Source organism: Mastigoproctus giganteus, chromosome 5 (genome assembly GCF_048544385.1).
Source record: "Mastigoproctus giganteus isolate SK-2022 chromosome 5, ASM4854438v1, whole genome shotgun sequence".
In the NCBI taxonomy this organism is placed as follows: domain Eukaryota; kingdom Metazoa; phylum Arthropoda; class Arachnida; order Uropygi; family Thelyphonidae; genus Mastigoproctus; species Mastigoproctus giganteus.
In genome coordinates, this window is record NC_143579.1 from 75,150,656 (window position 1) to 75,172,849 (window position 22,194).

At 35.1% G+C, this 22,194-nt stretch overlaps 2 protein-coding genes across 2 annotated transcripts in view; one reads left to right on the forward strand and one right to left on the reverse strand.

Annotated features, from left to right (window-relative positions):
• Positions 1–2,043: 2,043 nt before the first annotated feature.
• On the forward strand, positions 2,044–2,685 carry LOC150085498 (zinc finger BED domain-containing protein 5-like). The gene has a single exon (XM_090374578.1). It carries the CDS (start codon positions 2,044–2,046, stop codon positions 2,683–2,685), a length of 642 nt encoding a protein of 213 aa, XP_090230704.1.
• An 11,409-nt stretch (positions 2,686–14,094) lies between these two features.
• Positions 14,095–22,194, reverse strand: part of botv (exostosin like glycosyltransferase 3) — a 213,038-nt gene continuing 204,938 nt past the window's right edge. Inside the window, exon 11 of the mRNA XM_090374579.1 lies at positions 14,095–14,304. Within this exon, the coding sequence (XP_090230705.1) occupies positions 14,095–14,304 (210 nt within the window). The remainder of the gene's footprint in view (positions 14,305–22,194) is intronic.

A 22,194-nucleotide genomic window follows, 5' to 3' on the forward strand; every position in this document is an offset into this window, starting at 1 on the left:
GGCCCGAAACTGTGCGATTTATTATTTTTCTCAGTTTTTTTATGGTAAAATGTGAACGAAAGGAAAATGCGGTTTTAACATTGTGTAAAAAATGGAAATTATTAATAGAATTAGAAAAGGTGAAAATTTAGGAAATCACTCCAAAGAGTTTAATGTGGGACTACAACAATTTACGACATCAAGAAAAATTCCAATGATATAAAAGAATTTGTGTGGAGTATGGATAGTGAAGGAGGATCTAGCAGGAAAAACACGATGTTGAAACCTGAAAATGCTGCTTTAGAGAGTGTACTCACTTTATTTTAATTTTTTTTGTTTTCTTCAGAGCAAAGTTTAGGTGAACCAGTGTCTGGCTCAATGTTGTGTGAGAATGCATTGGATTTTAATCAAAAATTAAGATATAATGAAGATTTTAAGGCAAATACAGGTTGGCTGAAAAACATTAAACTGAGACACGGTATACGTGAACTAGATATTCAAGGCGAGAAACTTTCTGCAAGCAAATTGGCAATGGTATCCTTTAAAAGTAAGTTTGCTTCAGTTATAGCAAATTATGAGAAAGAAAACATTTATAATGTTGATGAGACGGGCTTATTATGGAAAGTGTTACCGAGAAAAACCCTAGCCACTAAAAGAGAAATGCCTGCACCAAGTTTTAAGATGAGAAAAGCACGAGTTACAATTGCTATGTGTGCAGATGTCACTGGGATGCCCAGATTGTCCATGCTTGTTATCGGCAAGTCGGAAAAACCGAGATCATTTAAAAATATTTCTAATTTTTTTTTTTAATCATAAAAATGCCCGAATGGATGTTTCTGTTTTCCAAGATTAGTTTATTTTTTAAAATTAAATTAATCTTATTTAATTTAATTGCAAGGTAAGATTAAATAAATTTAATGAATTAAATAAATTTTTCTGGTAAGATTAAATTTATTTAATCTTACCAGAAAAATTTTCCAGTTCAATTATCTGGAAAATCTGGCTCTTTGGAAGAGGTCTGACATTGATTATTCTGGATAACTGACACTTTACTGTAATTCCATATTAATGTACCAAATATGTGGTACCACACTCCGGATAATGGAGAATGAAAAACCAGAAGGTAATTGTACTGCCAGATATGAAGTTCTGTGACAGTGCAGACAGGCTGCTATGGCAGCTCATGAGGTTTTGTCAATGATATACAGGAATTTTTCCAGAAATGATAAGGGGGTGATTATCCTATTGTTTAAGGCAGGTGTCGGCACCCTATGACCCATGGGTCACCAAGTGACCCATTTGATAATTTCAAGTGACTCACTTGGGTTCCGCAAATAAAGTATAATATATAAAAATAAATTATAAAACATAAACATGAAACAAACACTGAGAAAATATAAATAATAAGATTAACATTTTGGTTTGATTACAAAGTTGCAGAAATGAACATAGGTGGAATACAGCGACATTGTCCGAACGAATCTCATCATTTTCTCGACGAGCATTTATTCACTCCTATTGGTCGGCTGGGCGGTCTGACTGCGTGCCACCTGCAGCCGACCAAAAGGAGCCCTGCCCACCTACTGATCACGCATCTACTCTTGTTTACGTTTACTTCGTCTTTAACGTGAATAAACAGTAGTTCAGTTCAGAAGTGCGAGAACAGTTACCCAAGCGAAATAATTATTTTTATTACCATGGGCAAACAAACAGTGGCGCCTCTGTAGCCAGGTGGGAAGGAGCAGCAGTGCGTAGCACACGCTTCTTGATTAGACCGGGGTTCGAGCCTGTCACCACCAAATACGGAGGATGCGGAAAGGTCAGGGAATGACCACCGCATATCCCGGAGCAATATGGCCTTAGTTGCTAATGCTCCTAAAAAAAAAACCAAATAATAACAAACAAACAGCAAAACAGAGATTATTTCAAGATGTGTGGACTGAAAGGTATGGATGTATGGAAAATGGTGACAAATTGATATGTACTTTATGTACAGATATAATTACTGCCAGGACTTAAAATATTGAGCGACACTTTTCTTCAAAACATAAAGATGTGAGTGAAATGCCAAATGATGAAAAATATGAATACATTGCTAAACATGTATTAAATTATGGAAAACAAAATAAATTTTTGAAGAGATTTGTTACCAGCCACAATTACGCTACATCTGCCAGCTTTGTTGCATCTCTTAGTATTGGTACCAACGGGAAACCGTTTAGAGACGGCGAATTTTTGAAAAACGCATTCATAAATTGTTCCGAACACTTATTCAATTACTTCGCAAATAAAAAACAAATAATTGAGAGAATTAAAGAAATGCCATTGTCGGCCAGAACAGTTCAGCGTCGAATCGAAGATATGGCAAAAAATATTGACGCACAGGTCAAAAATGATTTGTTATCTAGTGACGTAATTAGCATTGCACTCAATGAAAGTACCGATGTAAATAGTATGGCCAAGCTGGCAATTATTATTAGATTTGCATCAATAAATAGTTCGAATGTCAATGAAGAACTATGCATTCTTGCTTCAATGAATGATACGACCAAAGGCATGGATATTTTGCATCAAGTACAAGAGTTTACAAATTTCAAAAATGAGAAAATATTGGATTTAAAAAGTAAATTGTTTTCCATAACAACTGATGGTGCTCCAGCTATGAGAGGGAAAAAATGTTGGATTTGTGAAACCAATGGAAAATGAACTTGGCTCCCCACTTTTATCGTTCCATTGTATCATACACGAAGAAAATTTATTTGCAAAGGCATCTACGCAACAACTTAAGGATGTAATGGAAAAGGTTGTTAAGATCGTAAACATAATAGTAGCACAATCTGCATTAACACACAGGCGCTTCAAAGCTTTTTTGGAGGAAATTGAATCGAAATATGGAGATTTCCTGTTACATGCTGAAGTACGATGGTTAAGTAGAGGCAAAGTTCTTAATAGATTTGTAGTGCTTTGATGATATACAAATATTTCTTTACGAAATCGGTGAAAATGATCTCGAACTCAATGATAAACAATGGTTTTTAAGACTTTTGTTCTTAACAGACATAATGGACCATTATAGTGATTTCAATGTACGACTCCAAAGAAATAACAACACAATTTTGAAAATGTACGAGGAATGGAAGAGTTTTTGTTCGAAATTAATATTATTTGAAACTGACATAAAAACTAAAATATTTCTTCTTTCCCTTACTAAAAAGCCAATATGAGAAAGAAAATATTGATGAAAGCAATCTAAATATGTTCGAAAGTTGTATTTTGAACATTAAAAGTGAATTTGACAGTAGATTTCAAATTTTTAAGAAGCACGGCGAAATGTTTACATTTATAATATAGCCCGACGAAATAGAGGAAAATGTTTTAGAAAAGAACCACAGGTGCTCACATCTGGTGAGTATGGGCTTGGCACACCCAGGGTCCTGAGCTGGATATCATCATTCTTCTCTTTCTTGGTGATTCCTTTCTACTTCTGTCTGTCTCTTTCTCACTCTCAGGGTAACTCGGGATTTTTTTTTGGCTGGTGCAGCATAAGCCTCAGGCTTCCTTGCACCATATGGCTAATAATAATAATAATAATAAAAATTCAAGACATTGCGGAAAGATTTAGAAAACACGGACGATAATCATCTTCTCATGATATCATTGTGTTGGGCATCACTTCCTATGAAGTTTTCATCTTTGAAAAAAATTGGCTTTGCCATTTTGTCCACATTCGGTTCTACTTATAAATGTGAGCAAGTAAGAACAGGAGCAGATTAACTACTGAAAATTCAGATGCTTGTATTTGTCTTAAGGTGACTAAGTATGAATCAGACTTGACTAACTTGACGTCACAAATTCAGCATCAGGGGAGCCATTGATAACGAAGAGAACGCTTATAAATAAAGTTCATAAATTATTAATGAACTAAAACTTGACAATTATATTTGTTTTTATAATAATTAGAATTATAATTTTGGTTTTTTTTATGTTTAGTTCAAAAAGAGTTTAAAAGCATATTGTAATAGTTTTCTCAATAAAATTTATCTTATTATTCACTAATGGACTGTTTTAAAATGAAAATACCCATTGACCCGAACCATCTTAATAGTCACATTTTGGTTGATTTTGACCCGCAGTCAAAAAAGGTTGCCGACGTCTGGTTTAAGGCAATGATTAAGTCACATCTTGAGTACTCAGACTGCACATGAGGAGGCATAAATTCAAACTGAGGAAGAATGGTTGCAGAACAGACATGCAGAAATTTTTCTTCAGTAAGCTGGGTGTTGATATAAATTCAAGGAAAAACTAAATGAACTATTAGAGAGGATGGACAGATGATATTGGAAGTGTTTTTTGGGCTGATACTGTATAAGCTTGCTTCTTTCTAGCATAATTTGCCACTAGTAATATTAAGTCTCGGGTAATAATACCATCTCTTTATATGCTGTCACTATGCAGCAAAACAAAATCAACAATAATCAACACAGTTTTTATTATTCCTAGCAGCTTTGAGAGAAGCCATTATTTTGTAATTCCAGCAATTTTTCAGGAGTCAATAATACAACTGTGAGAAGTCATGCATGAAATGCCAAATGCTATCTGGCAAACTCGACTACTGTCCTTTGGTGGAGGTAGTTGTCTACGTGGTTTACCACTTCACATGACACTAGCTGACCATTTATTAACTCTGAAATATCTCTTTTTTTTTTATTTTATATCTCACAGATGGCGAGAGAGTGTATGTGAACAAGTTAGAAAAATTGTTTATCTGTTTGTTTATGTAATAGCTCATCCTTCACAAAGAATTGAAGGAATGCAAGATTAATTTTATTAAAAAATAAAATTTGGATGATTTTACAAAAAAAACAAAACACAAACACTATTGCAGCTAAGGACTTGAAATTTTAAATTTTCAATAAGAGTAGCATCTTTTTAATTTTTTTTGTAAAAATAAATGATGAATGTTGGAATTTAAATGATGAAATTTTTAAATATACAACTCTAAAAACAATCAATTATGACATGCCGTCATGATTGTTTTTAGAGTTGTATATTTAAAAATTTCTAACTATTGACACTGTTTCAATATTGCAGTATATATTAAAAAGCAGCTTTCATATACAGTGTATACTACAGAGATGAATAAAATAATTCTAAAAGAATATACTATCTTTACCAACAGGAAAAAGTTCAATAAGATATTTATTTTTGCACTATTTTCTTTTAAAGTTGAGGTATATAAATGGGCAAAAAATCCAATTTCCTTAAGAAGTTTATTTTTTTAAGGTGCTTCTTTAACATTTAAAAAAAAAAAAAAAAAAAAAAACATTTTGTTACTGACAGTCCATATGGTTTTGGTAATCAGTGGGAAGCAAAAAAAAAAAAAAAAAAAAAAAAAAAAATAAAAAATACTGAAAAATGGCTGTGATCTAAGAATTTAAAATTGGGGATTGGCTAAATCCCCATGCATGTGTCTGATAGTGGTTCTAAAGATTGTCTTTCAGGGAGAGTTAAAGCAGTTTCAGAGGTTTCACAATATAGCATTAAAACCAACTAGATGTACCCGGTGTAACATATGCTATCTTTCTGATTATGGTGTAAATAGTTTAATCTAGATCCTTCAGCCTTCACCATTCTTGTTTAGCGGTGATATAATTCTACAGCAGTCACCTGTGGGATATATGCACGTCTCTATTTGCAGATGTTCCCCATCTTCTCCAACAAACATTGCAGCAACCTCTGTTTTGGATGTAGGTGCATTATATCGTCTCTTAACTATCTCATCCAATTGTTGCATTACTTCGGTCACACACCCTTGGTTTGACTGTTTTGCAAGCCATTTTGTTGTTGAAATCGAAAATATAAAGTTGTCCATATCTCGGCTTATTTGCCTCGTTTGGATATAGCGGTGAGACCAAATGGTAAATCTGGCCATGTATTCTAAAACAGCATGGACCACTTCCAGGCAGTGATTTAATCTCTGGGCCCACTGATGCGAATGGCATTGCTTGTATATGTTCTCTGTAGTTATTTGCTTCATGTGTGTATCCACTGTAAGCAGCTCTCGTAATAGAGTAGGTGTATCAGACAGTGGATCAAGTGAAACCTTTCCATCATGATAGCAAGATGTGTTTAACTCATGTCCCCCAATATCTTGCATTGCAATACTCACAGTTGTAACACATATTTCCTATGTCATGCTCTTCCACATTAATTACAGCTTGTTGATTATTCACATCCAGTACTTTTATTTGAATAGTCCTATGGCGTCTTCTCATTTCCAATCTTGCTTCTCTTTCTTCAATGTTTCCTGTCCATCTTCATAGTTGTAGAGTCTCGTTTTGGTCTCTTAGTCTATTAGATCTCTTCTTTAATGTTTCATTAGCATTTCTTCTACATTTTCTCAAAGTTCTTACACACTATTCAGCAATTTTTATACTTCTTAAAACTTAGAATGGTTTATTAAAACTGAAGACAGATAAAATAAACATACATCGATAGCTTTCAGGCATAGGTTGCCTTTCTTCAGTCGAAAAACATTAGTACAAAAATTAATAAAGAATGCCCGGTATGGTGGTCATGCGAGATGAATTGCATGAACAGGTACTGGCAACAATTAGCAGTTGGAAAATTTGGGCAGCATATCTAAGCATTTTATATATATAGATATGGATATATATACACACAGTCACTTTCAAAGTACTAATAACAATCACAACTTTTCCAAAGCATGAGAATACTACGTTCTTACCAATGATGGTGTTGCTATTTTCATTGCAATTAATAATGAAAATAACTTTATTGTAATCATGATATAAACTTGAAAGGAGTCCAAAATTTACTTCAGAGTTCAATAAAAACTACAAAATTTTAGCTATAATTTACCAAAGTTTTCTCCATTTGACTGGTAAAAAGAATAAGAAATATATGTTGGCAATGATTAAGCAAAGTAGAAAGTACAGAGCACAGGTTACATTTATAGCAATAATTGGCTAAATATTGTAGAAGGGCTTTTTTTTTATTTTTTTTTTATTACTACCACTGGATGATTATCTATATATGTATTATATGTATTATTCTACATAATCATCCAGCTGGAGATGGATTTAGTATATGCTGTTGCTGTTTTATGGAGCATTGGCAACTAAGGCCATAATGCACTTTGATATAAGCAATTTGTATTCTATCACATAATACCTGATTACCCATAGAAAAATAGAAGTATATATGTATTATGTATGCAATAGGCAGTTCATAAGCAAGGACAATGAACTTTTTAAAACAGAAGTGTATATTTTACTCACATACTGGAACAGTAGATAGGTTGAAGGTTCAAAAATGGGTAATATTTTCATAAATACTGCTAAACATAACACTAATGCAAACCCTCTCACTGTACTACATTTGTTTAACTACACTTGTTGCACTATAATAAGGGAAGTCTTGTGACCAAGCATTATATAGCTAATTGTGTACTAGAGAATATGAGATGTTTTCAAAATTTTTCCCACTTTTGGAAAGCCAATCTTGATTTAGCCAATAATGATTAATACAATACTGATTTTGAAATTGCCAATGTATTAATTATTATTGTCTGTACATCATATCAACATCCTTTCAGAGTTTTTTTTTTTTTTAGTCTAGAAAACAAAAGCCACACAGAGCTACATCTGGTAAATATAGGACTAGCTGGAATTAGTGACTGTGTTTGGCAAAAAAAAAAAAAAAAAAAAAAAAAAACCTCTGCACAAGTAGTAATGAATGCAACAGCAATATTACTGTGGTGAAGCAACCAGTCTTTGGAGTTCCATTTTACTGGTTTTTTGTTTCAAACAACATCACAGATGCATCTCAGAACTTGGATGTAGAACTTTGTTAATTGTTTGTCCCTCTGAAGCATATTCATGGTGGACAACACTCTCATTCAAAAACTGCTAGCAATATGGAATTTCATTTTGCTGCATGCTTACCATACTTTTTTCAAGTTAAGGGAGAGTCGTTTTCCAGTGGGATAACTGCTGTTTAACTTCAGGATCATACTAGCAAGTCCACGTTTCACCTCCAGTTACGGTACATTTCAAAATTGTTTCATCATTAGTCACATGTTCAAACAAATCAAAAGTGACTTGCTGACAGTGTGCTCATGTTGTTCCTCTTTTAACAGCCGCAGCATGAACTTTAGAGAAATGCACCTTATGTTCAAGGATTTTATTAAAATGAAATGACATGATCTGATTTCATCACCTGTTGAAGCTGAGGGCCATCCAGATTGTGCAGATTTCCTAACTTCTTCAGAATGACAGTGCCAGATGAAAACTTCCATGCAGCCCATTACAAATACTATTTTAAGAAGTTCATGTTTCCCTTGCACTTTTTTTTTTTTTAAAGCAAAATTAAACACACACACACACACACACACACACACACACACACACACACACACACACACACACACACACACACACACACACACACACACACACACACACACACACACACAATGTGCTCCTACATTTGGAAGTATGATGAGATATGAAAACACAGGATGAGAAGGTGGTTAATGACAGTAATCAGGGTACACCACTGCAACACAATCTAGAAAAATTAGGCAGATGTACTGAGAAATGCCAATTGAACTTTAAAATGCAAGTTACTGCATATGGGTAGCAGTAAGCCCAGAGTAATGTACCAGCTGTGTGTAGTACTACATTCAGCATAGTGGAAAATGAAAAAGACCTGGGGGTAATTGCACAGTCAGATAGGCTGCCAGAACAGCTCATGGGGTTTTTTCAACGATATATAGGGACTTTGCTAGCAGGGATAATGAGGTGATTATCCCATTATGCAAGGCAATGGTTAGGCTGCATCTTGGGCACTGCATACAGGTCTGGAGCCCTCATTTTAGGAAGGATGTAGATCTGTTGGAACAGATGCAGAGAAGGGCAATGAGATTAGTGAAAGGAGCAAAAGGGTAGTTTTACCAAGAAATGCTTCAGTAATGCAAATTGCAGCATCTGGAGACTAGGTGACCTACAAGGTGATCTGATTGAGGTTTTTAAAGGCTTTGAATGAATTGAGCAAACTCAATGCTAATGGCATTCTTCCTCTTGTTCAGACTATTCATGTGAGGAGACATAAATTAAAATCCAGCTTGAGGAAGGATGGTTGCAGGACAGATGTGTGGAAGTTTGCCTTCAGTAAGTGGGTGGTCAGTTGTTCGAACAAACTTCCATAACTGTTGTTGTTGAAGTGGGTAGTTTGAATAAATTCAAGGTGGAACTAAACAAATTTCTGGAGAGAATGGACAGGTGATGTGGGATGTTTTTTTTTTGCTGATGCTTTATAAACTTGCTTTCTTGCATTATTTGCCACTACTAATACTAAAACATCTTTGTTATTGGCCAACATAAATGACTGCAGTAAGTGAGTGAACAACTTAATGTGTGGAGATAAGGATGAGACATGACATGCTGTACTTTGCCATAACCTTGAACAAGCATAATCTAAATACTCTCTGAATAGACTTCATATTACACACAACTTCATTTGTTTTTTTTACTGAATTTACTGGTGCATAAGTTATGAGTTCTTTCCAATGTAATTTAAATGAAATGTTTTTAATTTACAAGTATGAAATGTGACATGGAAAGGACACGGAAGAGAATAGGTAGCCCTTATAAAATACATATATTTGAGTGATTTCAGCACTCTTTCTACTAAAAAACAAATTAATTCAATACCAAAGCTAGAGACTACTTGATCTTAATGTGCAATATGTATTGATAACTTTTTAGCATAAGGTTGAAAAAAATCCAAGAATTTCATCTGTAACTAATATAAAGCCAAGCTAATTAATTTAATGTACAAATCATCCAAAGGCAAATAAGTTGAATGTAAGCAATAAAATTTAAGTGTCTGGCATGCCATGAGCTGATAAGAACTGAAGAAGAATTTGTTAAATAAAGTGTGCAAAGTAATAATAAAAAGGCCTACGTGCTCTGGATTCATTGCGAAAATTTACTTTGTTTCTCAGAGCAACAAAAATAAATTGTTGCTCTGAGAAACAAAATAAATTTTCGAAAAGTGTGCAAGTTAAATTAAGAAAAATGCTTTAAAGCTATTAATTTAATAGCTTTACTTTTAGTATATCTCACAAAGGTAAAAAAAAAAAAAAAAAACTGCAGTAAAAAGGTAATTTAATGACAGCAAACAAATCAGATTTTGTAGTGACAGTATATATAATAACAAACAAAGAGAAATAAATTATATATAACCAAAAAAATCCTAAAAACAATCTTTTGAAAAATTAAAGTAAAATCAGCATAAATCATATAATGGTAAGTACAGTACCATAACAAAGACTTCTGTTTACATTAAATATTGTAATCTCTAGCAAAGCATCAACAATTTGTGTTGTTAAAGTTTCAAGTTCCCACTCCACAAATGTGGATCTGGTTTTTGTTTTACAGACTTGAAGATTTTTTCCCCCCCTTTCAATCTGTGTTTTTGTATTATTCATGTTAATGAAGGTAACATTCCGGGCACACTCTGGATTATAATATATATCTTATCTTTATATCAGGGTTCCCCAACCTACAACTGCCTGCAGCCCTTGAATTAATTTTTTAAGTTCCTCAGCAATCTCAAATAGAGTATGCCACTGCATGATTAGCTATAAATTTTTCTAATTTTTCTGAAAGAACTTAAATATGCATCACAAAAAAATAAATTCCATTACCATTTGTAATATTTTACATTACAGTCTCAACCTATAAAGTATCTTAAGAAGATGTGAGCAACGTAATTTTTATAGAACAAAAAATAAGTTTGTCTGCTCAATGACAGATAGACACATGATAATTTTTATGCAGAGGAAAATGAATAGGCTTGATATGTCATTATTAAAAAGTAAAATGCATTTTAACACATTCTACATTTACTAAAAAAGGAAAGCTTTTTCTTGTGGTCTTTTTTTAATTAAATGATATAAGCTTTTCAAAATTTCGGTAATTCTTTAAGAAGCATACTCATTTTGATTCATACATTAAAGTATAATAAAAGATGTCTCATATTAAATTTTCTTAATTTAGAAATTAGGTTAGTAACTAAGCATATTCACACTTCAGTTTTGCGGTTTGGTCTTCATCATACCCTTATGTTTGAGGCACAGACCCCACCATATGTTTCTGTTTTAAGGTGCAGCTTTCACCATTCATTTGACCATTCAGTATGGTATTGGAGGAACGTGTATCAGATATGGAAATATGCAAAGCTGTTAGACAATAAAGGTGATCAAACACACCACATAGTATATAGTTCATGCCTGCAGAGCAGAGTGTTGAATCTCATATTCTGCAAATGTCAATGCAAGGTACTACATAGCAAACAAACATTCTCATTTGACTGTTGACAATTTGATATGAAAATGGAAGAATGAAAGTGGTCCTGTAGTGAAGAAATGGTGGGACAGAAACAAAATGCTTACTGAAACCATGTTAAAATAACTCTATCATGCCACCTAGATAGAAATTCTCATTATGAGAATGCAAGAAGCCAGAAGTAATCCTATAAGTACTGCTACAACTTAGAGAGATGTATGCCATGAATATTTAAGGTAGAGCTGCAGCATGGTGCTGGTTGGCATGGTGCAAGGAGTACCAAAGTAGGACTGTAAATCAGTGGGAAGTACTATTTATGGAGTGTCAAATCACAGCACATTTTCTTCCAATCACACAGTGTGCTTCTATCTGTAAAATGCCTGATGTGTACCCTTGACTGGAAACACCACATGAAATACCACCATACATACTATAACAATGCAGGTGGCACTGTTATAGTGTGGGTGTATTTCATGTGACATGGACTCAGTCTACTATGAATGACAAGCCCTGCCTTCACAAAAATGGATAATCTTGTTTTCAACACTACTGTCAAAGTTATGGACTTGGTCCTTATACCTTCCAACATAACATCCCCATCACAACCCATGACTTATAATCTGTAGAAAACAGTTTCCAGATAATGTCACAGCTATTACAAAACTCCAATCTTGACCCAATTGACTACACTGTTGGAATTTAATGCTATTTTGAAGAAAAAAATGAAGTACCACACCACAGGCTTATTATCAGAAATGGATCAAAAGCTACCCATAATGCATTCATGTAATCATTAAAGCCAATGATGGCTCAATCTGGTAATGATTTTCTTAATAAAGACACAATGTGTTTCATTAAACTAACCATTAAGTATAATTTCACACAAGTTTGTGCATGCTCTTTTACAACTTAGAAAATTAAATTTTATCTAATATAATGTCATTTGCAAAACATGTAACATCAATAAGATGGATGAAATACAGCACAGTATTATGTAAATGAAATAAAATAAATAAATAAATCAGTTTAAACAAAACATGAAGAGGCATTGAAGTCATTTTATCTGAAATACCATTCTCTGCATACACACCATGTGACAATAAAAAACTTTGAACTGCATCTAAATATGAAAGAATTTCTGCACACAAAACCCTATTTTATATGAAAATGGTGTTTTGGTGATGAAAATCCATATATTATTCATTATCACATATAGGGCTTTGTTTAATTCTAGAACTTCAGTGATTTTAGCATCTGTTAATATGTAGCTTAAAAACAAGTCATCATCTTTGGTATAAAATACCTTTCAAGGTAACATCACCATCAATGCCATGGGAGATTACTCTGTTCCATAGTCCTATACTTACATCGGCAAAGGTTACTTTTTCATTTCCAAATGCAACAAAGCAACAATTCCAAAACAGTTTTGGTTTCAGTGTTTTTGTATAGATAGTTTGAAGTGTCTATGTGGATACCTTGCAATGTCTTTTTGTAGATACGTAACACAATTCCATGCATTCTGTATAAATCTCCAGCTGTGAGCCTTTGTAGAAACTGAGAAGTAGGAGCTCTATCACAGTGTTTGATAACAGAATTTAAAACTTGCAATTGCCATTGTTGGGTTTCAGGTGCATCAGCAGTTCAGACCATATCCCATCATCATGTATTATGTTTGTACAGGTATCTGTTTGTGGCTAATTTTCACATGCTGGCTGAAAATTTTGGAATAATTCACAGGGGGGAACCCTACTCCCTCTGAGATCAGCTAACTACAGTCTCGATTAAAGAGTACAGTACAGATTCCTTCAATCATTGATGGGATTCAAACTGAGATATCACCAAATGAGTGACAGGGTGAAACCAATCTACTATCATGGTGAAAAATTTGCAATTATGCCTTGGTCTAGTGGCTAAATCTCCGAAGAAGAGTTCAGTGGGAAAAATTCTAATTTCACTGGAGTTAGCACAATAAGAACACTGTGCTATACAGTTATCAAGCATCAACAGAACTTTTCTTGCGAATCAAAGCTTATTCGTTATATTTGTAAGTTTACTTTAATTATTTTATTATAAATGGCTTGAATATTGTCTAAAAAAATAATCTTATAAAAGAATCTTTAAAAATTTCATTACTGACTTCAGTACAATGGCTTCTCTCTTACACTTGTATTGTATCACAGACTGAACGGCAAACAATTAATGCAAAGTGAAGCTTAACTAAAGTAACTAAAAATCAAGATAAAACTGGAAGGTAATTTAGCAAGCTGCAAGTTTTGAAGCTATGGCTTTCAAAAAAAAAAAAAAAAAATCCTTTTCAATCACCAATTTAAGGATTTCCATCTTAATCCATAAGTGACAAAAATGCATATATTGAAACTTAGTACCAAAAATAAGAGAAATTGTTTGAGTAATTAATCCATGACACAACAAAAGATGGAACAGACTTCCATCTTTGGTTGTGGAAGTTGATAGCTTAAATAAATTTAAGGCTGAGCTGGACAAGCACTTGGAATGAATGGATGGGTGAAATGGGAGGGTTTTTTATGGCAGATGCTACATAAGCTTGCTTTCTTGTATGCCTCTACTAATGCTAATGACTATTTTTTTATTTAATCAAGTAGTATGTGAATGAAAAAAAATACTGTCATTACATTAAGTTGTGTCGATTACTGGCAGGAAATAAAGAAATTTAGCACAAATCATTACCTCGATCTGTCATTGCAACATAACAATTCCAATATTAAATAAACTTAAAGCATTTCTGTTTATCATGTGGGATTCTTGTTTTAAACAGAACAGAGTCAACACGAAATTGTGTGTTTAACAAAGGCATATAGCCATACACCTGAACAAAGAAGTTTATACACTTATGTCTTTCCTGAAAATGGGAATCTTCCTCAGATAGAGAAATTGGGCAGCCCTGACACCGAAAAGTCCAACGTGATGTCACCTATTAAAAGCAATAAAATATTATAAAAAAATAAGTTATTAGCATGTAATACAAGCATATTAACTGAATTGATTAAAAAAAATACAGAAGCTTATTATTGAGACAACTCTCCATATATGTGGTTTAGATGTGAATAACTAAAATCAAAACATGATAGTTAAGAATTCAAGTTTAAAATGCTAACATAGCCTCTGAGAAAAGTATGCACCTTTCACAAAGGGAATGCTTTCATTTATTTATTTATATTTATTTAAATCAGTTTGAGATATGAACCAAATCCAAAAATGACAATGCCAAAAGTTTAGATCAAAACAATGATATCCATTCAATGAGTGTTATATTCAACAAAAGGTTGGTGGGCATGGATCTCACCTAAATGCAAGTATGTAGGGTGGTGGCCAAAACAGCATTAGCATTAGAATTTCAAATTTTAATTCTTCATATCATCTTAACTTTATATAACTGAATTGATTAAAATTCAGTTAAATTCTTAACTTTATATAACTGAATTGACTTTATATATACTAAAATAAACAGATTAAGAGGAGAGTTTCACATAAATCCATTAATTGGTATTCAGAAATATCATATTACAGTAATATTTTGGTTGCTAACCCTGTTAGGCTAAGCTAGAGAGGTATACTATCCCTTTAGCTTAGCCTAACAGGATCTACAAGTACAGTAAATATTTATTACTTTGCTTGTATACTACTACTAGGATCAGAGAAAATACATTTGATAAATATGGAGTCCTAGTTAAGTCATCAAATGTAGACATTACAAGGATTTTAGAAACATGGTTGGATTTAGACACAGGGAATGCAGAATTTGAATGTGGTAAGTACAATATGTGTACAGAAGAAAAGAAAATGTAGAAGGGAGAAAGCAAAATTTATGGTCTTGTTCAGGAAGCACATGGATTATAAGGCAGTTACATCCAATTGACATTAGTTGCCAGTTTAATGTTGAATAATCAATGTGGTGTGGCAGAACACTGTTTTGTCAATAATATACAGGGAAAATAATATGAGAGAGAGAGAGAATATTATATGTCAAATGACTGCGATGAGCATAAAATGAGTTTACAAACAAATAGAGCTGGCCAGTAAATTAGAACGTCTCAATCATGGGTGATTTTAACTTTCCAGATATTGGCTGGTACTTGTGCGATGTTTGCTCACTCAGTAGAAGAATATTTCTGAATTTTCTGGATGACTGTTTTCTATATCAGTATGTTAGCAAGCAATAAAAGAAAGCACTTTTGATCTGATTATTACAATGACTCTTCATGTATTAAAAATCTTCAGGTAAAGGAACTACTAAGTGGCACTAATCATAGTATGTGGATTTGGAATTTAGTTAAAGATACAACTACTGTTCAGGGTAAAGAGAAGGGATTTTGTTTTTGAGAAGTAGTAGTGGCATGTGATACAAGAAAGCATGTGTATGAGCTTATGCAGCATCAGCCAAAAAAAAAAAAAAAAAAACACACCATTCTCTCCAAATGCCTGTCCAGTTCCTCCTTAAATTTATTCAACCTATCAACTTCCACAACGACAGATGGCAGTTTGTTCCAGCAATTAACTACCCGCTGGCTAAATGCAAATTTCCGCACATCTATTCTACATCTGTCTTTTCTTGATTTGAATTTATGCCCCCTTAGGTTCGTAATCTGAACAAGTGAAAGGATCCCATCAGAATTCAGCGTGCTCAAACCATTCAAGGCCTTATACACCTCAATCAGATCACCGCGCAGGTGCCTAGTCTCCAGCCACTGCAATTTGCAGAACTTAAGCCTGTCTTGGTAAGAGGATCCTTTCATTCCCCTCACCAATCTTGTTGCCCTTCTCTGTACACACTCAAGTAAATCTATATCCTTCCTAAAATGAGGCCTCCAGACCTGTACCTGTACTCAAGGCGTGGCCTGACCATTGCCTTATACAGAGGGATAATCACCTCCTTTTCCCTGTTAGCAAAATTCCTATATATCATTGACAAAACCCCAAGACCTGCCCTGGCAGCCTGTCTGCATTGCTCAGAAAACATCATATCTGACTGCACAATTACTCCCAGGTCTTTTTCATTTTCTACCACCTTAAGTGTAGTACCACACAATTGGTATGTTTCTCTGAGGTTACTTCTACCCATGTGCAGTACTTTGCATTTGTCAAGGTTAAACTTCAGTTGCCACTTCTTAGCCCATCTGCCCAAATTATCTAAATCCTGTTGCAGTAGCACACTGCCATTACTGTCAATAACAACCCTGCCAACCTTTGTATCATCTGCAAACTTCAACATTAAGCCTGATATACCTTCATCAATATCATTGAAAAATATACAAAACAACAGTGGACCCAACACCAAACCCTGTGGGACTCCACTAATAACATTAGTCCAAGAAGAGCGGCACCCATTGATTACCACCCTCTGTCTTCTCCCACTTAACCATCCTTTTATCCATTGTAGCAACTTACCCTTAATACCATTCTGCTCCAATTTGAACAATAGTCTTTCATGCGCAACAGTGTCAAAGCTTTCCTGAAATCCACATATATGATATCAAAATTATTTTTTGCATCCAGTTCCTTTGTTTCCACATCATAATATCCTATCAAATTTGTCAGACAAGACTTTCCCTTAACAAACCCATGCTGTGTCTGAATTATTGCTGCAGTCTTGTCTAGATGATCCTGCAATGCATCTTTAACCAGTGACTCCATTATTTTACCCGGAACAGAAGTTAAACTAACTGGTCTGTAATTACTCGTGTCACCCTTCGATCCCCCTTTGTGAATTGGGGATACATTCGCACATCTCCAGTCCGTGGGAACCTCCCCTGGGTCCAAGGATGCTCTCATAATTATGGCTAAGGGTTTGCTTAGTTGCTTTGCTCCTTTAATATAACGATAGATCCCAACCACCCCAGGTGCTTATGTTTAACTTCAACAATTTCTCCTCCACTTTGCTCTCAGTTATTACAAAATCATTAAGTATCCTGCTACAATTTTATAACCTTCTGCCATTTTCAAACCTTAATAATTGCTCATGTGTGAATGTAGATGCAAAATACTCATTCAATTTGTTTGCTATCTGAGCAGGATCATCAACAGTCGAACCATCTATGTCAAGTGGACCAATCAGATTCATCCCCTTCCTTTTAGAGTTTATATAAGTAAAGAAATCCTTGCTGTTTTTCTTAGCATCTTTTGCCAAGGATTTCTCGTAATCTGCCTTCACCTGTGTAACCTCCTTTGTGACCTGATTACAGACTAGCTTATATCTGCCATAGGCTTCTGAGTCGCTTCATAATTTATATGCATCCCATGCATTTTTCTTCCCTGTTATAAGTCTCATTAGTTCATTAGATAACCATTTAGGCCTAAACCTTGAACAATATTTCTCAATAGGTATGAAACCTTTAGTAGCATCCACGATTAATTCCTTGAATGCTTCTCACTTAGAATTTACTGTTGGTAACATCGTCAGTTTATCCCACTGTACAGAATTTAAAAACTTTCTGAGACCACTGTACTCACCTTTACGGAAGCAAAAACCCTTTCCTTTACCCCTGATGGTAATTATATCTTTAAGTAAATCCCACATCAGTACACTGTGATCACTGCCACCTAGTGGTTCCTTTATCTGCAAATTCTTAATACACGAATGATCACTGCTGATAACCAGAACAAGAGTATTACTCTCTCTGGTTGCCTCTCGAACATGCTGCTGCAGAAAACAATCATCCAATAAATCCAAAAAAGTCTGACTAGTGTGTGAGTGACCAACCCACAAGTTCCAGTCAATATCTGGCAAGTTAAAATCCCCCATTATAAGATATTCTGATTGACTGGTCCACTCTATTTCTCTGTATAAAGTGGTTTACAACAGTCTCAAACAGATTTTAAACTTTTTAACAGGACTAACTGATGCTTTACCAAATGCAAATGGGAGGTATTCAGGGAAATAAGTGCAAAAGTTGATGACCTTCAAGGTTTGGATTTGAATAGATGTCAGATGAACTGATGAAACTAGTGGCAGTTGTTTTTGTTTTTGTTATTTGGTTTTTTAGGAGCATTAGCAACTAAGGCCATATTGCTCTGGGGATATGCAGTGGTCATTCCCTCACCTTGCCGCATCCTCCGTATTTGGTGGTCACAGGCTCGAACCCTGGTCTAATCAAGAAGCGTGTGCTACGCACTGCTGCTCCTGCCCACCTGGCTACGGAGGCACCTACTAGTGGCAGAAAAGAAAAATGCATGGAATGATTATGAATTATCGGGGGGGGGGGGGGGACACAGACACCTAAAGTAAGTATAAAAAAATTCTAAATTACTAAGACAGATTATGAGACATCTTTGGCTAAGACTGCAAAGAAAAGTTGAAAAGATTCTTTTGCTTATGTTAATATTAGAAGGAAAGGGTTGAACTGTTGGCCCCATGGATATCAATGGCATGGCTTGCTGATCCTGTACAGACTGCTGACAAAGTGAATAAATATTATTCTGCATCTACATTCACATGTGAAGAAGTTTTTAGGGATAGGAACAGAAGTACATCAAGTACTTCTATAACATGCGGCCAAGGAGCACTATAGAGTTATTTTAAAAGAAGCAGCAAAAGAGTTAAGCAAGCCCTTGGCCATAATTATGACTTATGCATCTTTAGATTTAGAAAATGCCCCTACAAGACTAGAAATGTGCAAATATATCTCTCTCTCCCACTTCCTATATACATGTGGGGAGGAATCAAAGGGCAAAGTGAGTAATTACATATAGTAGCCTTGACTTTGTTCCGGGAGAGTCAATGATTAGAAGTAATACAAGATCATCTTAACATGAATGCAGTTAAATGGCAATCACAGCATGGATTTATTAAGAGTAGATCCTGTCTGACCAACCTGATTAGTTTCAATGAAACAGTCAAAGGAGCTTGGTGCTGGAGGCAAGTTACTGCTCTGGATAAACTGATGGTTGAGTGGCAGGAGACGGTGGTTATTAATGGCCACTGCTCTTCTTGGACTAATGTTATGAGTGGGTCTCTCATGGTTCTGTGCTGAGTCCCTTACTCTTTTTAATACTTATTAATGATATTGTAACCATATCAAACTTAATGCCTTAGTCTCCTGATGATATAAGGCAGAAAGAATAGTTAATGACAGTGATCAGAGTTTGCCTCTCCAGCAGGAATTGGAAACTTAGCCAGATGGCTGAAAAGTGGTTTAAAATTGATAAACGCAAAGTTTGGAATTTAAGTAGCAACAATTAGGTGGTATCAAAACAGCGGAGAACAAAATAACCTAGGTAACTTTGATGTGCAGTTCTCTCGATGATGCAGACAGACTGCTAGGATAGCTCAAGGGGTTTTGTCAATGATATACAAGAATTCTGCCATCAGGGACAAAGTGGTAATTATTCCAATGTATAAATAAGGCAATGGTTAAGCTGCATCTTGAGTGTTGCATACAATTTGATAGTTAAGTCATCTCAATATAGGAAGGATACAGACCTGTTGGAATGGGTGCAGAGAAGGGTAATAAGCTTAATCAAGGGCAGAAAAGAGTACTTTTACCAAGAAAGACTTGAATTCTCTAGGTAAGAGTACTGTTTTGTTCCCTTCACCAATCTGGTTGCCCTTCTCTGCACCCATTCCAGTAGATCTACATCCTTCCTAAAGTGAATCCCCCAGACCTGGATACAGTACTCAAGATGCAGCCTAACCATGACCTTATAAAAAGGGATAATCACCTCCTTATCCCTGCTAGCAAAGTTTTGTGTATATCGTTAACAAAACTCTGAGCTGTCATGACTTGTAGCTCAAAGTTTTGTAGAGCATCTGGAAACCAAGTATCTCCAAAGATACCTGACTGAGATATTTAAGGCTTTGTACAGGGCAGCACAAAGGTACTTTGGGGGCCTGGATGCAAAAGGGGTTAAGGGGCGTTGTTTATTTATGCTGCAAGTCATGGCAGCTCAGAGTTTTGTTAACGATATATAGAACTGATGAAACTAGTGGGGTTGAGACACATTTTAAGAAAAACATAAAATCAAAAGAAGTGCATCCAGTTGATATAGATGAACAGTGCACTGTTGAGTCAGTTTGGTGTGACATAAGCACTGTGAAAGCAAAAATAAGAGTAGGAGTGTGTTATAGGCCTAGTGACTCGAATGAGTACAATGAACAATGGTACAGAGAAATAGAGTGGGCTGGTAAATCGGAATGTCTTATAAAGGGGGATTTTAACTTCCCAGATATTGACTGGAACTTGTGGTTGGTCACTCACACACTAGTCAGACTTTTGTGGATTTATTGGATGATTGTTTTCTGCAGCAGCATGTTCGAGAGGCAACCAGAGAAAGTAATACTCTTGATCTGGTTATCAGCAGTGATCATTCGTGTATTAAGAATTTGCAGATAAAGGAACCACTAGGTGGCAGTGATCACAGTGTACTGATGTGGGATTTACTTAAAGATTTAATTACCATCAGGGGTAAAGGAAAGGATTTTTGCTTCTGTAAAGGTGAGTACAGTGGTCTTCGACAGTTTTTAAATTCTGTACAGTGGGATAAACTGATGATGTTACCAACAGTAAATTCCAAGAGGGAAGCATTCAAGGAATTAATCGTGGATGCTACTAAAAGTTTCATACCTATTAAGAAATATTGTTCAAGGTTTAGGCCTAAATGGTTATCTAATGAACTAATGAGACTCGTAACAGGGAAAAAAAATGCATTGGATGCATATAAATTATGAAGCGACTCAGAAGCCTATGGCAGATATAAGCTAGTCTGTAATCAGGTGCCAAAGGAGGTTAGGCAGGTGAAGGCAGATTACGAGAAATCCTTGGCAAAAGATGCTAAGAAAAACAGCAAGGATTTCTTTACTTATATAAATTCTAAAAGGAAGGGGATGAATCTGATTGGTCCACTTGACATTGATGGTTCGACTGTTGATGATCCTGCTCAGATAGCAAACAAACTGAATGAGTATTTTGCATCTACATTCACACATGAGGAATTATTAAGGTTTGAAAATGGCAGAAGGTTATCAAATTGTAGTAGGATACTTAATGATTTTGGAATAACTGAGAGCAAAGTGGAGGAGAAATTGTTGAAGTTAAACATAAGAAAAGCAACTAAGTAAACCCTTAGCCATAATTATGAGAGCAACCTTGGACTCAGGGGAGGTTCCCACGGACTGGAGAGGTCCAAATGTATCCCCAATTCACAAAGGGGGATCGAAGGGTGACACTAGTAATTACAGACCAGTTAGCTTAACTTCTGTTCCGGGTAAAATAATGGAGTCACTGGTTAAAGATGCAAATATATGATATCAAAAAAATTTGATATCATATATTTGGATTTCAGGAAAGCTTTTGACACTGTTGCACATGGAAGACTATTGTTCAAATTGGAGCAGAATGGTATTAAGGGTAAGTTGCTACAATGGATAAAAGGATGGTTAAGTGCGAGAAGACAGAGGGTGGTAATCAATGGGTGCTGCTCTTCTTGGACTAATGTTATTAGTGGAGTCCCACAGGGTTCGGTGTTAGGTCCACTGTTGTTTTGTATATTTATCAATGATATTGATGAAGGTATATCAGGCTTAATGTCGACGTTTGCAGATGATACAAAGGTTGGCAGGGTTGTTAATGACAGTAATGGCAGTGTGCTACTGCAACATGATCTAGATAATTTGGGCAGATGGGCTAAGAAGTGGCAACTGAAGTTTAACCTTGACAAATGCAAAGTACTGCATATGGGTAGAAGTAACCCCAGAGAAACGTACCAACTGTGTGGTACTACACTTAAGGTGGTAGAAAATGAAAAAGACCTGGGAGTAATTGTGCAGTCAGATATGAAGTTTTCTGAGCAATGCAGACAGGCTGCTAGG